Source organism: Coffea eugenioides, chromosome 3 (assembly GCF_003713205.1).
Source record: "Coffea eugenioides isolate CCC68of chromosome 3, Ceug_1.0, whole genome shotgun sequence".
Lineage (NCBI taxonomy): Eukaryota > Viridiplantae > Streptophyta > Magnoliopsida > Gentianales > Rubiaceae > Coffea > Coffea eugenioides.
The window spans coordinates 8,687,687-8,707,274 of record NC_040037.1 but is presented as its reverse complement, the minus strand read 5'-3'; the positions used below and the strand labels follow the sequence as shown (position 1 = coordinate 8,707,274).

The 19,588-nt window shown below is 36.0% G+C and overlaps 2 protein-coding genes across 2 annotated transcripts; one reads left to right on the top strand and one right to left on the bottom strand.

Annotated features, from left to right (window-relative positions):
• The first annotated feature begins 4,338 nt into the window (after positions 1–4,338).
• LOC113766899 (O-fucosyltransferase 1) lies at positions 4,339–10,068 on the top strand. The gene is made up of 10 exons (XM_027311059.1): positions 4,339–4,454; positions 4,543–4,699; positions 5,254–5,332; positions 5,437–5,507; positions 6,535–6,623; positions 7,484–7,607; positions 7,697–7,980; positions 8,149–8,278; positions 8,873–9,585; positions 9,790–10,068. The coding sequence occupies exons 1-9, from the start codon at positions 4,447–4,449 to the stop codon at positions 9,485–9,487; spliced, it is 1,557 nt and encodes a 518-aa protein (XP_027166860.1). The 5' UTR covers positions 4,339–4,446; the 3' UTR covers positions 9,488–9,585; positions 9,790–10,068.
• A 713-nt stretch (positions 10,069–10,781) lies between these two features.
• LOC113766874 (TBC1 domain family member 13) lies at positions 10,782–17,845 on the bottom strand. Its single transcript, XM_027311039.1, has 9 exons — positions 17,160–17,845; positions 16,431–16,523; positions 15,981–16,085; positions 15,035–15,184; positions 14,358–14,456; positions 14,148–14,276; positions 13,017–13,196; positions 12,199–12,315; positions 10,782–11,175 (listed from the first exon to the last, which is right to left on the bottom strand). The coding sequence occupies exons 1-9, from the start codon at positions 17,649–17,651 to the stop codon at positions 11,011–11,013; spliced, it is 1,530 nt and encodes a 509-aa protein (XP_027166840.1). The 5' UTR covers positions 17,652–17,845; the 3' UTR covers positions 10,782–11,010.
• Between the last annotated feature and the right edge of the window lie 1,743 nt (positions 17,846–19,588).

Genomic DNA, 19,588 nt, shown 5'->3' with positions numbered 1-19,588 from the left:
TCAATTTATATGTATATGTGTTTGGTGGGAGATAATACTCAATTGTTATTTTTTGGTATCACACCCCTCAATTTTAGATTCACAATTGGATTTTTTGTTTTGACTTTTGAATTGTAATATATTCAATCATTTATAATGTAAACAACTATCACACCCTGAATAATCTAGCAGTCACTGAATACATAAAAATTGAAGGAATGGTTTCTTAAAGGGACTATAGAAATTTTCATTGTGTTGCTATATAATCTAAACATACATAATATTTAGGTTGCTGAATTTATCTGCAAAGTACAGGTCTATTATAAAAGTCGAATTTTCTCGTATATCTGATCCACCAAGAAAGTATGGATCGTGTCGTTGTATGATATAAGATACTGTTACAACTACGAACACTTATTTTTAAGTGATGTGCACTTAAATACGACCCTAAGTGTTTTGAGTGTAGTCATGACTCTAAATTGCGCAGAAAGTAACGTTAAGCACATAACATTATGCTTAAAAAGGCAATGAATAAATCTTATATACACTGACAGTGTATACATTATCACCGTTTAATTCATGACATGTGTACAAAATTTGAATTTTAAATTCAAATTTTGTTTAGTTGTTATTCATCAAATGCTAATAGTGTATACTCTGTTAGTGTAGGAAAGATTAATCCAAGGGCAATTATACAACTTCAACAAATGTAGTTAATTTTTCTACTCAGCTCCCCATATCCCTACGCATTGGCTGACAAATACAACGAATCTCATGGTGTAATATGAGTACCCAAATTATCGATACGCTTTCAATATCACTTGAATTTTAAAAAATAATAATAAGGAAGAGGTGTGATTTAAGAAGTTAGGAGGAGGAAGGATGATTACAACCCAGGACCTCTAAGACCCTTCAAGGATGTGAGATTTTTTTTTTCTTTTTTATTGATGCTCTTTCAATATTACTTGAATTTACCATTTTTGCCCTTAGGATTTCAAGCTATTGACACTCCATATAGACCTGAACCGGGTATGTAAAGTTATTTTGATTATGCACTGCTTTCCTTATTGGAATTAAAACAACCATTTTAATTTGTAAAAATAAATGTAAGATTCTACCTGTAAGAAAAATGGGAATGATTTGCTTCACGGACTCCAAATGTCTCCCATTATGGTGCTTCACATTTAGCTCTTTTTATTTAACAGGGTTGGGAGGAAATTTTTTTTTTCCCTACATTAGTGAGTACTGGTTGTTTGTTCTCCACTTGAACAATTTGTTAATCACATGGAATGTCAATGGCTTGCTCTTTCTTCTTTGTTCTATGCATAAATGATTCTCACCAAAATTATATATTATGTCAGCCTTATATATATTTTTTTTTAAATGTGTCAGCCTTTATATCCCAAGGATTCCAGCGCGGTACGGGAGATCTAATCTAATTCCCCCAGGCTAGGAGAGCCCGCCCCAAGGAATCTAATCTAATTCCCCCAGGCTAGGAGAGCCCGCCCCAAGGATTCCAGCGCGGTACGGGGAGAGAGTCGAACACGGGACCTTGCTCCTGAAGAGGAGGCCACTGGACCGATCGCACTAACCCCGGTCAGCCTTTATATCTAGAACATAATTAAAATCAAACTAAATCTAGGATTTGGTAGAGCAGGTTGGCTCACAAATAAAAGAGGCTTTTTGAGTTTCGGCTTTCAGGATTTAGAGTTCAAATTAAAGGTTCGATTTCAACTCACCTTTTTATATAAGTTTCAACTCAAATCGGCCGGGTTCGACCCAAACTCATAATTGAACATATAATTATATAAAATATATATTTGATACTCTTGAATTACAATAAATTTATGAGTAAATCTTTTCTACACTGACGGTGTATACACTATCAGCATTGGATTCATGATATGTGTGCAAAAGTTGAATTTCAAATTCAAATTTTGCATAATTATCATTCATTCAACGGACTCCAAAATTTATATGTAAATTATTAACATTTTATGTTATACTATGTATAATTGTAAAGATTATATATTATTGTATATATTATATATGTATAATTATACTTATATATGGGCTATGCTTTAATCGCGTCTAAGTCTAATATGGCCCAAGTTCAGTTTATTTTTAATTTGAGCCTATAGATTCAAACTCTACCTAATCCAATTAAAGATTAAGCTCATAGAACCACGCCGTTGCTAGGTTTCCACTGATTCTACTTGCGCTGAGGACCACTGCAACTATTGATTCTACAAGGACACGTCTTAGGAGCAATTTCACCAGGTTGCCCAATTTAATGTGCGAACATATTACTCCACTACACTTATCCAAGGAAAATTTGGTCATGGGAACGGAAAGAGTGTGCAAATTCAATGTTGACCCCAAAAGTTTACCACATATAAAGTAGAAGAAAAGCCTCCTTTGCATTTACGGCAAGTGGAATAATTGCGATTATAAAGTCTTAGCCTTCAACCAAAGTTAATTAAGGTCTTGATAATGCTGATTTGATTGATAGATAAACTCCCATCCAGGGCTTTCTATGTATTGGCTTGGACTCAGTGCATCCATTGAGTAGGTAATAGCGTGTAACAAAAGTCAAGAAAACAAGAAAAAGCTTTCTTTCTTGTTAGGTTTGGAACATGTACAATTAGCTTTTAATACAATTGATCCATACATTTGTTATATATATATATATAGTAAATCTTATATATACTGAAGATGTATACATTATTACGATTGGATATACGACACAAATAAGTGAGTTTGTGTCTACATGGTTATGTCTATTTCTTTTCCCTTTCTATTCCTCTAATCGGGTGTCATTTAACCATTTTATTCAAGTTGAAATGTGATTCATATCAGTTAATTAAGAACACGAAACCACAATGAAAGTAATTTCAAAACCAAATGGTGATTTATTTTTTGTGGCAAACCCCATGGAGGAAGAAGGATGCCAACCCTATGTTTTATTAATAAACTTAAAATTAGGAGGGGGCATAATATGAAATATTGCAACTTCAAATAAATATTGATCCTTTTATTAATGCACCTAAAATTCAGATATCTATTTAATCAATTCAAGGTATATATCCAAGAAATTTCGATAATATTTGATTGAAGTCCATATCAAGGAAATGGACCCTTAAATCGGTCTCTTGGATTTCACTTGACTCATAAACTGCCAGACATGCCTTTGGGTTGGTGGCCACCACCAATGCATTAAGGTTTGGTGGGATGGGTGCCAAGGATTCAAACCTTGTCTCCTACCAATTTGCCACATTCCCATCAATTTGCCACAATTAAATGTGGTCTTGTTTGAAAAATCCAGACGGGTGTATAGTGCACTCGTCTGGTCCGGTGGTGGTTCAGTCCCCTCCGAAATTACTCCAGGAAAAAAACTGCCGGACATGGCGTGCCTCCATTGGACCAAGTTGCATAAATTCTTACTTCTTGGCTTACTTTCGTGTTCAATCAACTTCTATAACTTGGAGACCATGTTAGCTAGTTGTTAGTGCATCTTTTCTTTGACAAAAACAACATCCCGAGGCCTATTATCAAGAGGACTATTAAAACTAGCATTACCTATGGCAATGCAACAATCCAACTTAACGTCTAACATTAATCGGATTCTTTACTTTACCCTATCGCGTATGTCTCTGATTCTTGATTTTATAGTATAGTACCTATGTCTACTATACTTGCATATTCGAGTTCGCGTCACATAGCACCGTTTGGCAAGTGAATTTTTTTGGATATTTGTCTAAAACTTTATTGTAGAAGTTTTTAAAATTTTTTTACTATTTGAAGTGCATAGTTTAAAAATTTTGAAAAGTTTTTTAGATTACTGTAGCTAAAATTTTTAAAAAACTTGTAGCAAACAAACTTGACAAAAAACTTGGCTGCCAAACAAGGCTGTTTAACTTTACCATAGCAATTATGATTAGCCATTGGTGCAATTTGATGCGATTATTATACTAGGTTTAAGATTTAATATGCATTTATATACATAGTTATTGTTATCATTGAGTTAGTGTAGACAAATAAAATTTATGTGTAAAGCAAAATCATACGAATGTAGCACATCAAATCATTTAGAAAGTAAAATAATTCCATAATTGCACCAAAATCAAAGGCAAGAATTATTGTTTTTTGATATTAGCTTTTTTATAAATGAATTTCTGTTTCTATTTTATAGGATAGGGTAAAAATTTTTATACTTATTTAATTTTGGTTAAAAATGTAAGCTATTTGCATAAATAACCCCTTGGGCCAATCTTAGATTTAATTTGATTTATTTTTGAGTGCCTGAAGTTTTGATGATATCTTCTCCCGTACCCATATGATTAGATTAGATCTCTCAGCCCCTCCGACAAATCCATCCTCTCCACATTCTCAGTCAAAAACTCCTTTCCCCGGACAAATTTTCTCTCTCACGCATAAACACGCACTTCTCTCTGATTATCACCGCCAATGAGAAGGTAAATTCAGCATTTCGCTGTAGATGTCTGTTGATTAAGCTCAGTTATTTGATTCGGATCTGAGAATTTTCTGTGTAAAAATTTGCAGGCATGGACATCGGTACCATCATCTTCTCAAGCAATCGAATGGAGGAGTTAAGGGGATGTTTGGCAAGCTGGCAATCGCGGCTGTTGTACTAGTCATCTGTATGGTGTCGCTTGTTTCCACTTTGAAGAGTTCGAGTTCTTCTCCTTCGCGATCGGAGGTAATTCTTTCCATTTTTCTGGGAAAAAGTTATTTTGGCATTATCTGAACTTAATGTAGTTAGTTAACTGTAGTTCAGTGATTAAAAGTTGGTTACTTTTATGAAGTCTAGTATTTCGCTGATTTAACTAGCTGAAATACTTAGTTGATCTTGGGATTCTTTGTGTGTATGTGTACGTGTTTTTTCTTTTTTTAAGCTTTACATCAATAAGCTGTAATATGCAGTTGGTAAAGATTTATATCCTTTTTTTTTAAGTTCCAATGTTTACTCGAAAATAGAGGAGATTCTTGTATATTCCCATTATTTAGTGTTGCTATATGAGTTTGCTTTTAGCTAATGAGAGAGTGCGTATGCGGGCAAGAAAATTCCAGAGTTTAGGTGCTCGTATTTGATCAATTTGGTATGACCTTTGCTTATGGGGTGGATAAAAAACAGTGAAAGGAAATTGAGGTTTGGAGGTGATGAAGTTCTAGCTTTTAAATAGAGTATTTCAGTTGCTTTTGATATGGAACAGTAGATCTTCTGGCATGTTCTCATCTTTACCATATACACAGATTAATGTAGATACTCTCTGGGAAAATGCTCCCTCTGGTGGTTGGAGAGCATCATCTGCCCCACGTTCTGATTGGCCCAGTATGTGTTTTCACATAGTTTTTGTGGATAAGTATGGTTTTCTTGTTGAATATCTAGAATCATGTATAGCTTAGGATGCTAACCCCCCCTCCTTCTCTCTACAGCTCCTCCTAAACAAACCAATGGTTATTTGCGTGTTAGGTGCAATGGCGGTCTGAATCAGCAAAGAAGTGCGGTATGTATGCAAGTTCAGTTGGTGCAGTAGTAGCTTTCATATGTTTTCATTTGAAGCTTTTCCTCTAAAGTTCTGGTTTCCTTCTAGGCTGGACTTGCATTATTCAAGATTGGCCTAAGCCTTTTAATTCTGTGAAGCTTTGGGAAATACCTTCTGCATGGAAAGATCAATAGGCTTTTAATAACTTTCTGCCTATAAAATTTATATACACCCGTCTACTTACTGAAACATAGGAAAAAGAAAAATTGAAAATTTGTAGTTTCTAAGTGCAAGATTATAACGATTACATTATCTTGTTTGTAGGTCAACTTATAAGGTTTTCACTCTTCTAGAGATCCTTTGTTGATGATCCATTTAGCTTGCTTAAATGAGATTTGTGCTGTTTTTCATAACATGTTGCCTATTATAGTTTCTTACCTGCGGTGAATAAATATGAGGGAAACGAAGAAACTTTGGACAAAAGGGTCAGAACTCATTGATAGGAAAGGAGAGAATGACAAATCATTGTTTTCATCATAAATAGTTAGATATTGAGAGGTTAGGTGTGCAAAGCACTTAGATCGCTTTGGGATAAGATATATATGCAAATGAGGATGCAATATCTAGAAGAAAATGAAAGAAAGACTTTTACTTTTGAATTTTACCATGCACATAATAAACTTTTACAAGTCGTGTATTTCTTTCTCTCATAGAAAGTCTGCATAACAACCAATGATGTCTGGGCTTCTTATAATTGATTCCCCCTTTGCATTACTGTTTATTGAGGCTGTTACACTTCCCCTTATAATCCAGCATACCTCAAGTAGAATGTAGAAGTCCTACCGTTCAGATGCTTTCAATCTTCTTTATCCTTCATACAACATCTGCAAGGAGTCATGTACTGATATTTTGCTGTTCAGGAGTATTAATCTTTTTTCTGATTTATAAAGACATGTTTAAGAGTTTGTAGTGAACTCTTTTACCTGAGTTGAAAGTTGAGTCTACATCCTTTTGATTGCTTTAATTAACTTTACAACTTGTAACTTAGATTTGTAATGCTGTTCTTGCTGCGCGGATAATGAATGCTACTCTAGTGCTGCCAGAGTTGGATGCAAACTCATTTTGGCATGATGACAGGTACTTTTTTGCAGGAAGACTACCTTAGCCCTTAGTTTTTCAAATGCTTCCATTCTCTTGCTGTGTTTGCATCTCAGTTTTTTGGACTATAGTTCTTGATAAATCTGGAGAATCCTGTTAGAATCTGTCACTGAATTCAATTCTCAAAAGAGCCTGTTAATGTGTAAAATTCTAAAGACTCATAAATGAATCCTATTTTGAATTTTTTTTTTCTGGCTTTATTCGTCTGAGATGTTTGACATTAGGGTGAATGGTTTAGCCTTCAGGGTGCTTGGTCCAAAAGTGGTAAGTTTAAGATTTTTAGTGCAGTTTTCAGGTTTTAGACAGAAAAATTCATATTAACTAATGAGGTAGCCTCTTAATCTTTTTTTTTTTTTTTTGTGTTTTTTGTTTTTTAACACCTTTGGCTCCTTGGTGGCTTAACTTGTGTACTTCTGGATCCTTATTGTAGGATTATGTATATTTATCAGTTTATGTGTTGTGAAGTTAATATTTTCAAGACAGTTTGTGAGCCTCATGCTGTAGCCCTACATACTTCCCGTGGCAAAAAACGCTCTTAAGAAAGATCACTTCAATTTTACTTGTTTATTAAAAACTTATGGAGGATATAAAAGAGGGAAACTGTGAAGATAAATAGGAGATACATTTGGTGAAAAGGAGCTCAGAGAATTAGTATATCCAAAACTGTTGCTTATGTCTTTTTCTCTATCTTGTTGATAATTGTAATAAAATCCTTAGACACAGCAAGTCAGCAGGATAATTTTTTTTTTTTTGGGTGCAAGTATGTTTTAAGTAAATATCACCTCTTGAACTTTCCTGATAAATATTCTTTTACTTAATAAGTCCGCATTTTTCTGTAGTGGTTTCCAAGGAATCTATGATGTTGAGCACTTCATCAAGACATTGAAGTATGATGTCAATATTGTGGAAAAAATTCCTGAAATCTCGAAAAATGGGAAAATGAGGAAGCTGAAAGCTTTTAAGGTACAGTTTACCTGAAAGTGGATCTCAAACAAGCAGTTTAATTCTTTTTTTTTTGTCAATTGTTGAATCTGAATGTCTTTCAATCTCAGCTTGAGCCTCCTCGAGATGCTCCTAGCAGTTGGTATACATCCAAAGCGTTGGAGAAGATGAAGGAACATGGTGCTATTTATCTTACTCCATTTTCCCATCGTTTGGCAGAAGAAATTGACAACCCTGAGTACCAAAGGTTGAGGTGCCGGGTTAACTATCATGCCCTTAGATTTAAGCCGCATATTATGGAATTGAGCAAATCAATAGTAGACAGACTTCGTGCACAAGGTCACTTCATGGCTATTCATCTTCGTTTTGAGATGGATATGCTGGCATTTGCTGGGTAAGATTGATAGTTCCATGTCATTAGAAATTCTGTCCCTCTGGAAATAAGTGGTTTTCGTTGCTAGCAAAACTAAATCCTCTGTCCCTTTGTCCTACCTCCATATAAATTTCAGAATGAGAAGATAAAAATGCTTCTGAAGTAATCTTCGGTATGAAATCTGTTCAGGTGCTATGATATTTTTACACCTAAAGAACAAGAAATTTTAAAGAAGTATCGAAAGGAAAACTTTGCAGAGAAGAAACTTATATATGAACAAAGAAGGGCTATTGGTAAATGTCCCCTGACACCAGAAGAGGTAACCTATAATACTCACCCTTTACTATTTTCTTGTTAAACTCTCTATATGTTATAATCTTGCAACTACATGCTTGGCTTGTCTTATAGTTTGCTCTTCATCAACATCAGAAATGTTGTAGATGTTTAACATGCAAGAGATTTCTTCTTCATTGTAGTGAAATGATCCCTTTCCCGGCCCTTTCCCTGCCCCTTCATGGCAGTAAAAACCAAAAAGTAGTCCACAAAAAATGATGGCACAGGTAGGCTAAAGACAATAATGATTGGCATAATCCAACCTTTTCTTATGTTATTGTAAAAGTTATCTTACCAAACTGAAGCCTAATGGTACCAAGATATGATGACATTCGTTTTCATTTGAAAGAAAGGAATCTGCTTTTTGCTTTCAGTCACTCACATGATTTGATATTCCTCTGGCAGATCAAATGCTTCCTATCCAAAGTACCACCCAGGATAATGTTATAAGCACCAGGAAAAAAAAATTTTTTACTGTGACTGTTGCAGAAATAGTTCTTTTCCACCGCTCTGGAGTATGCTGTTTTGCCAGCTAATTTTTGTTACAAACATTACTCAATGTTATTCCTTGAATCTACAGGTGGGTCTCATCCTACGTGCAATGGGGTTCAATAATACCACTAGAATATACATTGCATCTGGTGAACTTTTTGGTGGTGAACGATTCATGGGACCTTTCCAGTCCATGTTCCCTCGCCTTGAGAATCATAGTACAATAGACACTACTGGTGAGCTAGCTAAGAACACAATGGGATTGGTGGGTTCTGCTGTGGATTACATGGTCTGTCTACTTGCTGATATTTTTATGCCAACATATGATGGACCGAGCAACTTTGCCAATAATCTCATGGGCCACCGACTCTACTATAATTTTCGCACTACAATTTGGCCTGACCGAAAGGCTCTTACTCCTGTGTTCATTGCTCGGGAAAATGGGCATACAGCAGGTTTTGAGGAAGCGATTAGGCGTGTGATGCTAAATACTAACTTTGGTGGACCTCACAAGCGGATATCACCTGAGTCTTTCTATACCAATTCCTGGCCTGAATGTTTCTGTCAAACACCGGCACAGAATCCTGCGGATGGATGCCCGCCAAAAAATATTTCAGATATCTTGGAGAGTCGGTTGCAGGGTAGCGGAGTTACTGATGATGGATTTGTCGGGTCAGATGTGGCTTCTGTAACTGATAAGTAGGAATTTGAGTTTAACTAAAAGGATTATTCCACGAAATTTTAAGTGATGCAAACCTCCAATGCCAAACTTGTGACATGATAGATTGACAAACTTTACAGGTATCTTCTATCTCTTGTTCACTGTTTTCCTGTTTTCTAGTCAATTCAGTTAATACTGAAAAAGTCTTTAGTCAATATTAGACTGTGGGAAACTGAAGTTGGTTTCTGGCAGTGTAAAGTACTTTAAACTAGTGTCGTATTGTGAAAATTGTTTCTTGGCTTTTCTGCGTTCCCATCTTCTAATTGGATTTTGATGTTTTTCAGTTCACATCGTCGTCCTTGTGTTACCAGTCTAGAGATGAAATTTTCAAGCAATTGGATTTCCGATAGAGGGAGAGTTTTGAACATAAGAGGTATAATTAGTAATGCATTTGAAGAACGTACAGTAGATATAATCAGGTATTGTAGCAATTTATTTGTTTATAGTGCCATTGTTTCTTCCCACAAAAATTTACTGTACACATTCTTATTGCTTGAACAAAACCGGACGAGGCTAACTTGTTGCCGTTGCTTAAAAAGGTGTCTTACCTTTTCGGGGTAGCATAGCGGGATGTACCATTTCTCCATCGATTTCTTCATATTTCAGTTGTGCGATCTTGTGACCTGCCAATTAACTGTGATTATTCATGGAGTAACGCTCTTCTTAGATCTAAATCTTTATGTGATCAATTAATTTCCAGTCCTTGGTGCCAAGCTAAAAATTCCAGGTTATGCCCGCTGGATCTCGAGTAATTTTGGCGATTGATCACTGGTTGAAAATACAAGATTGTAACAACTGTTATTTATGCACCGAATGCCGACTATTTGGGAGAGCAATAAGCCATTTTTAATAAGTGAAATTATACAATATATGTACAAATTGAATGATCATAAATGAGTTATCTTTCTTTTCTCAGAAGTTCAGGTTGGCAACATTTCATTTTTATTTTTTTTTGGTTGACTTTCACAGCGCCTGGTACCAGAATATTTAAGTTGAGATTGCACCTGGGGCAGATATATAACAATGGTAAGGATGGTACTCTTAACTAGTGATGTTTTACAGTGTCAAGGGGTAAATCTTTTCGGCAAAAATCCAAAAAGATAATATGGTATGTCCCAGTTAAACTTAAACCACCCTAAAGCTTTTGTACTACTGACCATTATTGTTCCCAAAAAATGCGATTAAGATTGAAGGAACAGAATTCTTCGCTCGTACCCAAAGTCATGGAAGTAAGGCACAAGGAGGCGAAAAAGCATACACCGTGGCTTAATAATGATGGTACCAAAACTTAGAATTGCTCTGAGCTAAAAGATCAAAGAAAGAATCCTTACACAATCAATGCAACACTCGGGAATGTGATAATGTGGTGCTAAGCAATTATTTTCAACAAATATTTACATCTAGCAATGTTACAGACCTTAATATTTAAAATAAATATTGAGGGGGGTAAGGTAAACGGAAACAACAGAAACAGGTAATCCAATGATATTTTTTGGTTACCAAAGCTAGCCAGCCGGATGAGTACGCAATTTATTTGCAACGTAGAGTAGGTGGCTAATATTTGTGGGTGGGTAATGTTGGAGTAGCTTCAGATTGGCAGTGAAATCGCCAGCAAGCAAACGCCTCCTGATTATTATCAGCATGGCACAACAGATTCGGAGTAGCGTCTCCTGCAATGAAGAGGGTATAATTAAGCATTACATTACTTCCACCAACATCATAGCAATAAATTTATCACGTTTTCTGGGGCCAAAGTCTTGAGTCAAATGCAGGCATCCACAGAAGTCTATTGATCAATTGAAGCTGCTCAAAATGAAGCTTCCCAGCTGAAATAAGTTTAACTTAAATCTTTTCCTTTGACAGAAATAAAACAACCTTCAGCAATCCACCAATACTTGTAATCTTTGTAAGTGCCATCAAATTAAAGGGATTGCACCTCGTAACCACATATGAAGGCATTCTCAAGTTATCTTTAAAGTACATGGAATAACCATGAGATGGGCCTGTGACAACTTTTAAACCGACTTCTGCTTCTAGAATCTTATTCTCCATCACCCTGCAAAGCTCTTGTACAATCATGAACCTATCATGTTATGAATATGCTAAATGCTTCTCCTGGTAAAATGTTAGCAAAAAGAGCTTTCACACTACCAGAATATGCACAACAGTCTTAGAATTGGGAAAAAAATAAACAAGTTTTAGCGGCCATAAGAATATGGACCAGAATGAACGAGATATTAAATTGATGCAATGTGGCCAACAATGCCAATAGACACAGGTAAAAGAATATGCTTGGTTTAATGCAACCATTCAGATGTATAATAGAAGAATTGTCGACAATGAGATTCTACAGTTTTGTGGGAATGCTTAAATTTTCATTTCTGATGACCTATTCTGTCTTGAATTATGTTTTAAAGTGTCCACCTTTGAAATTGAAATTCTTGCCCCAACCAATGAAAAAGCTTTTTACTTAAACTTGAGCCCTACGTCATCAATAACCAAATTCAATTTCTGTAACCGAAGTAAAAAATTTGTACACAACATTTAACTTGGCATGGAGATGGTTATATTTGTATTTTCTGTTTCTAATTTAAGTCATTAACGTCAATGGTTTAAAAACTTTGCATCACATAGATTGCAGCAATCTATTGGGATAACATGTATCAAAGGAGAACATTATTTGATATACTTACTTGAAGACCTTCAGGGTCACTTAATAATGTGTCCCAAATGAAAAGACTGTCCGCAAAATTGAACTCTTGAGTCAAGAGAAGAGTTATCCATCTGAATGCATAAAACTGGGGATTCACCTGTTTTTCCAAAATGAAGAAAAAGCAAAAAGTTTATAAGAGTATCACATAAATGGTGAAAGGACTTCTATATGCATATCATTATCTCCACCAATTTGCAGAACAGCATCAAAAACTGTTAGCATGAGTCAGCAAAATCTGTTCCAGAAACCTTTTAAGCTCCCCTTTGTATACCAACACATGCACAAACATGACTAAATCAAGTATCTAGCCATATTAAACAAATATATGTCTGACTTTTGAGTACAGCAACTTCGTGAGACAAAGAAGCTACACTCATGTGCTAGAAGTCTAACTTTTCTCAGGTGTTCCAATCTGGAGTTATTGAGAGACAAATACTTATTCTCCTTAGATAACTATAACTGTTCCAAATCAAGCTATCAGATCCTTGCTGACTCATTATACCCGAACCACCAAGCTAAAATATATATAGGTCCACTTAATACATCTATTCCAGTAGGCATCAATCATTATCATCTCTGCCAGCTAGAGATGAGACAAGTACTCTCAACTACTAACATAACTGGTGTTATGATGAGGTGTTTATTTGTGACAGAAGTTGGAAGTGCAGAGGTGAGCTTCCTTTCAGACTTGGGATGTTGTGATTCTAAGCGAGAAATCAATCTACTTGAATACATAAACAAGTTACAACTCATCAACTTGTACTGGAGAAAGCGACAAGCATGATACAGTAGTCTTACCTTAGTAGTCATCTCAAGATGACGCCAGAGCTCTTCATCATGCTCTTTCAGAAGCAGTGACAGCCTTGTGATTGTTGAACGGATTCCCACAACACTATTGTCAAGTTGCTGGCAAAAATGATCTCGAAATCCACTTAACAATTCCACGAAACAGAAGAAAGTGTCTGCTTCTGCAGAGACCTATGGAATTTTGGAAATAAATAAGAAAAAAATAATTACAGCCAAAGCAACTAGAAGTAGAATTATGGCAATTATATTTTGGCCTTAAAAATTAGTACCACTCTCAATTTAGCCCCTCAAGTTTCACTTTCAACATATTTTGTCCATCAAACTTTCATTGTACCTTACTGTTCAGTATCATTTATCATTTAATTTGTCATATCTTATATATGTTGAAAACATACAAAATTTCAAACTAGAAAGACATAAGGGCCCAAACTGGTCAAATTCAAATCATAAGGGACTAAATTCAGATGAATGCAGAACATAAGAAATTAAATTATACTGTATGTGATAAAACTGAAGCATAAAACACTGCATGAATGGTCCAAAATAAAAGAGCCCAAAACTGTAAACAAAAGTTTAAAATAGGAAACTTAGTCTACAAGGGCTGGTAGGGAATGTAATTTATGTCCCCAATCCAATAGTTGGAATCTGTTTTATAGCAGACATCACCTGAGATTTTTTGCCATGTAACATTGCATAGAAGCTTTGCTGCTAAATATCAGTCTAAAGTCAGTTAGCCAGTAACTCTTGGTTTTACCGGTAAACATACAATAAGGTGATAGGATTCAAACCTCAATATATCAAATACTCATCTAAATATATCTTAAACTCCCACCTACCAAACGTCCATCTCAATTTCTTAAACCAGAAATCTTAAGCAATCAAACCTACAATTAGCTGAATCAAATCACCTCACTACACATGCAAGTTGGAAATACTGCTTTCTAATTCCTAGTTAACATAAATAGTTACTTCCTGACTGGGTAATGCTTCAGATTCAAAGACATGCAGGCATAGAAAAAGGAAAAATTAGTTTCTCCTGAATTGATATTATATGGAATTCCAAGCTACAGTGGATGGAAGCAAGACACAAAATAGTCTATGGATAACGACACAAATACTTACAGCATTTTCCTCATTGGGGTCACTTCTAAATATGTAAAAGAGTGGTGCCAAGATTTCATTCATGCCTTGTACATATCTTATACCAGGATTTAACTTCGCAAATACAATTAAGATGTTCCTCAGGGAATCCTGAAAACAAATGACATAATCAGATCAGCACAAGTACATCGAATTCTCACTGATTATCACACTAAAAACAGAACATTTTACCTGATTGGATTTTGCAAAAGACGAGTCCCCTGAAAAAAAGTTCATATCTGGATGAGTACGGTTGACATCTCGATCTATTTGCTCAATTACCTCTGTGTCCTGCACATCAAAGGCGTGAAGAAGGTTAATAAGCTAATTTCAAGTCTTGACAGAAACTGGGTATAAAATGCTGCAAGCAGCCATCAACTCATATTTCTAAAAGCCAACATATGCTAAAAGTACAATATCTGACATCAAGGTGAAAAGCATAATATAATTGCTAAACTTGATAAGAACATCCCTTTAACATGCTTTAATTAAAATATCACAACAAAAGAAGCAGCTGTATGTTGCACGAGTATTTTTGTTACCTAAAACAATATATCAGATGATAGAACATATTAAAAGAGGCAAGAGAAAACATAGCATATGCAAGTTATAATCCCCCAACTGTCTCATAAACTAGGTTTACGTCAGACCTTTAGACATCTTAACCCTGCCGTGGAAAAGGTTGAATCCAGGATGATCCCATGTCAGCTGTCTAACTCAATTTCAAGGCAGAAGCCCCCTTAAATGGACTAAACTAGTTGTGTTTTCAAATGCTACTCACAACATTTCTTTGAATGATAATTGTTCCATGAAATCAAAAGAGAGGGCCAGTCAGAAAAGCAATAAAAGTTAAGAAAAATACTTTTTACCTGAAAAAATTGATTCCATATGCTCGTCTTGCCAAGACTCAAAGGATGCTCATCATGAGTTATTTCTGATCTTGAAAGAAAGCCCTTGTCCTCACCATCCAATTCATCATTCTTAAGACTTGACTTTTCTAACCTCCTGGTGATTTCTGACTGACTAGCCGCAAAAACATTCAGAAATACAAGAATTTGAAGCAATGCAATGCACAATTGAATGCACTCCTGACTAGAGTATAAGATATCTACTGGGTTAATGGGATGTGGCATATGTTAAGCAGGCTGACAAATTTGAATAATATATTTATATATCACAAACTTTAGTGGCGTCAACTATGAGGTGATGAAGATATGTCAAATTCCACTAATTAGAAACAAGTCTATGTTTCAGAACATTTAGGGTAACAATGGTAGGCAGTGGTAATGCAGCAAGCTTACTAAACTCCAAAATACTCTATTGTCCAGATATTTAGTTTCTCGTAGGTTTTATGAGACCCTTAATTATACAGGTCTGCTATACAAGTTTAGCATTTCCAGTGTAGCAGACTATATCAATAAAGCTGAGACTCCATCAAGATTCAGATTAGAAGATTTTTTACTTTATTTTAGAACCATTAATCTTCTTCATTTCCCTTTCTTTGTACTTATGTTGCTAGTCAGCTTTCTTAATCTCAAAGGACTCTTCAGCTTTTAAGTGATAGAACCAGGCAAAAAAATGTATCAGAACTCATAAAGAGTAAAAAAGAGGAAAACTTGATCAATCAAGTTTAAATTGAAAACTACAATACAAAAGTAAGATCCTAATTCCAATCGTACTCCAAAAAGGAAAAAGAGAAGTTGAACCACAGACAATCAAGTAATGATTACATTTTCCACTTTTCAGAGTCAAAAATAAAAACCTCTCAATTAGACATGACCAGCCATCTATTTAAAGTTGCAAGCTAGTACTTACAGGATTCATTAAAAGCTCCTCTTTAAAATGCTCATATTGAGACCTCTTTTTTGCCAATTCTGAAGACCAAAGTGATCGATCACATGGCAGATACCCCAACAGGAGCTGCAAATTTCAAGCGCACAAAAGATTCATGTTAAGGACGCAGCAAAACTAAAATCAGATCATACCAAATTCTCTGAGGACCAATTACGCATTAAAATCTTTTCTAGCCAACAAAAAGTTATCTTGAATGTGGAGGAGTGACAAAATTGTAAAAGAAAGCTTAATTAGTTCTCCAACTAACTGAACACTATTAAGGGATAGATACATTTTAAAGAAGAGTACAAGGCAAAAGACAAGTCATGCTAGAAGTTGCATTTTTCTTGAATTAACTTTCAAAGAATGACTGACTGATTGAAAATAGGGGAAAAAAGGGGGTCCAGTTAATTTCACAAGATAACTACATACCTTCCAAACTGTGGCACGAATGCCAGCTCCATCTGGTATACCTTGTGATGCTAGCCTCCGCAATTCCCCCATATTTATAACCTTCCTCGATAGCTAAGATAAGTACATAACAAAGGTAAAAACAATTCCAAACCAAAACATAAAAATATGCACTTAATTGACAACAAAACACCCATGGGGAGAATGTTACAGCTGCAAACAAACTAAAATGGAGTTCATGCTAGCCTAAAAGCACATACTTGGATAGAATGACCACCACCTTTACAACCATCAAAGGAGGGTAACATGGGGTGACAAACTTAGTTCTTTTACTATGACGTACACACAGTGAATGCCTCATTGCTGCTGTGACCGCCAATGTTCTTCTTCCTTTGTTAGACCACCATCACGACATTCATGGTTTGACATTCTAATTCCAATTGCCTAACTTCATGATCCTACATTAACCTATGCTATCCTAAATCACCATCCAAACGCCCAATATGACCAAGATATCCTAGCCGAACCAAATGAAGCATCACATTGCCACGAATTTCATCATCCACCAAACTCAAGCCTCACATTATCAATTTAAACGTATATGTACATACACACAGAACACCTATAAGTGTGTGCACAGACATATTCCCTTAAAAGTCACATCTTTACAAATTTCATATTCTTTATACTACTACATAAGCATAATTTTAGGTAAATTGCAAGGACAGAGAGAAATATAAAGATAAATACCTCTTGCAATAGCTGAGCCTGCCGCGAAATATCCTCGGCAGCAGAACTCGCCGGCCGAGCGGCCGATACAGGTGAGCTCACCGTCACCGCTGCACTCGCTTCAGAAGCCGTGTCTGCAACCGCATCAACATTGCTCCGAGCTCCATCCTCCTCATCATCCTCGCTACTATAATACCTCCCCTGACTACCCAACAGATCCTGAGCTTCCACTTTCGGCGCCTCTGCTCTTACAACAACCGCTGGCGGAGCCGTAACGGCGACCTTCGGCGGAGCTGGCGCCGGCGGCTCATACTTAGACGCCTCCGCCTTTTGAACCGAAGACTTGGCGGAGGTCGCAGGAGTGGATTTAACACCGCGATCAGCAACGACGTCGTTGGGAGAAGATTTAGGAGACGGAGACGCAGGCGGTGGCGGCGGAGAAGAAGACCAGAGAGAGCTGTTCAACCAATCGGGAACGCGCTTTTTATTATTACCGCTGGTAGAATTAAACATTTTTTTGAGAATATTTATTTGTGAAAATAGAGGATTTTTTTAGTTTTATATTTCTCTAAATTAAAATGAGGGTTCTTGTGGCCGTGGAGGTGGTGGTGAGAGGCGTCGCCGCCGCGGTCGGCGTCAAGGTCATCATTCGACGGGAAGAAATTAGAGAGGGGAAGAGAGGGGAGAGGAAGTGAAGTGGAGTTGGGGAAGTTGTGGCAGGTGGATTAGAAGATACCACGAGTTGGTCACGTGGAAAATGGGCCATCGCCTTTTCTTCTGCCTGAGTCGATTGCAACTAGAGCTGTTAAGTCAATCAAGTAGCTCGAAAGCTCGTTAGAGCTCGACTCGTTAAGGCTCGAGCTCGGCTCGTTAATTTTGGTTAACGAGTCGAGCTCGAGCTCGAAACATGCTCGTTTAGTTAACGAGCCGAGTAAGCTCGGCTCGTTTGATACTCGAGTAGCTCGTTAGAGCTCGTTAATGAAGGGCATATTTGTCATTTTAGAAATCAAAATTATAAAAATTAAAAATTATAGGTTTTTATTAAGGTTAATTTTCACGAGCTCGAGCTCGAGCTCGTGAAGCTCGACTCGTTTGTGATAAACGAGTCGAGCTCGAGCTCGAGCTCGAGCCACATGTACACTTAACGAGCCGAGTTCGAACACATTTTAAAGCTCGTTTTCCTAACGAGCTCGAGTCAAGCTCGGCTCGAATTAAACTCGAGTCGAGCTCGGCAGCCAAATACTCGGCTCGACTCGGCTCGATTAACAGCTCTAATTGCAACGTAGGAGAACCCAGGTGTTTTGCTCCTGGCAAATTGGATATGTTATTATTATTATTATTATTATTATTATTTATTGACACTATAAATTTTTTTTTTATTCTATACCTACCTCAACTTTATAGTAAGGGATGGATTCAAATGGGTCAAGAGAGAATTTAAGATTCATTGAATTAAATGAGTGCCTTTGCACTCGCTGGTAAAATATTTAGAAAATTTTAGAGATAGATGTAAGTCAAGAAATTTCTAGAGACGAATCCTTAATCTGCACTATGTTGTGATTGGATTGCATTTTCCGTTATTTTTCATGGAAAAATTACTGTAGCGATTTGATATATGTGAGGGAAAAAGGTGATAGGGAAATGTGATCACGAAAAACGACAATATTTTCCGACGAAAACAAGCAATCCAAACAAGGCAGACTTTCCTTGGTGACCAATTACTCTAAAGGCAATTGGTTATCATTAAGCTATCTAAAATGGCATAATTTGACGAAAATGGTCTATGTAACGGAACCAAGGAAATGTCAAGAATATCCTTGATTAAAAATTAAAATGGATGAAATGATCAAATTATATAAATTTAATATGTACGATACTTTAATCCTTTATAGTTTTATGTTTTACGACATAACTCTCTTATAATTTAGTGCTCTGTTATAGTTTTCAAAATATATACACAATCTCCCTGTGATCATTAATAATTTTCAATTTTACAAAGGGATACCATTGACATTTTAGTTGACTCTGTTACGGAGTGTAAATTCCGTAATTTTGATACTTTAGTCCAAATTATAAGGGAATTATATATAGTTTTTCAAATCACAAGGGAGTTATATGAGAAAGTGCTAAACTAAAGGAGATAAAGTGTATTTTACCTAAGCCATAATCATAAGCCAATGTGTAGTGTACTTGACCAGACAAGTAGAAACACCTCTCAATTCATTCGTTCCTTTAATTCCAAAAGAAAATTAAGCAGTAAACTTAATTTGACGAAAACAAAATTAAGGAATCAAATTTAAATAATTTTTGCAAAAATGACAAGTTATATTGGGATTCATGATTGGAGTTGGAAATAGCCCCACATCTCTTGTTATGGTCCGATCTGTTCATTTCCTTTTCTCTGTTGTTACAATCTATCTATTTCCTTCTTCTAATTGAAAGCTAATGAA

Bases quoted from the DNA above. Each gene is read 5' to 3' on its own strand.
- LOC113766874 (XM_027311039.1), bottom strand. From the start codon at position 17,651: ATGTTTAATTCTACCAGCGGTAATAATAAAAAGCGCGTTCCCGATTGG. The intron at 14,457-15,034 runs GTAAAAAGTATT...TTTGATGTGCAG, and splicing joins TATGGAATCAATTTTTTCAG to GACACAGAGGTAATTGAGCA. The intron at 12,316-13,016 runs GTAAGACTACTG...TTGGAAAAACAG, and splicing joins ATCTTGAGATGACTACTAAG to GTGAATCCCCAGTTTTATGC.
- LOC113766899 (XM_027311059.1), top strand. The intron at 4,700-5,253 runs GTAATTCTTTCC...CCATATACACAG, and splicing joins CTTCTCCTTCGCGATCGGAG to ATTAATGTAGATACTCTCTG. The intron at 7,608-7,696 runs GTACAGTTTACC...TTTCAATCTCAG, and splicing joins GGAAGCTGAAAGCTTTTAAG to CTTGAGCCTCCTCGAGATGC.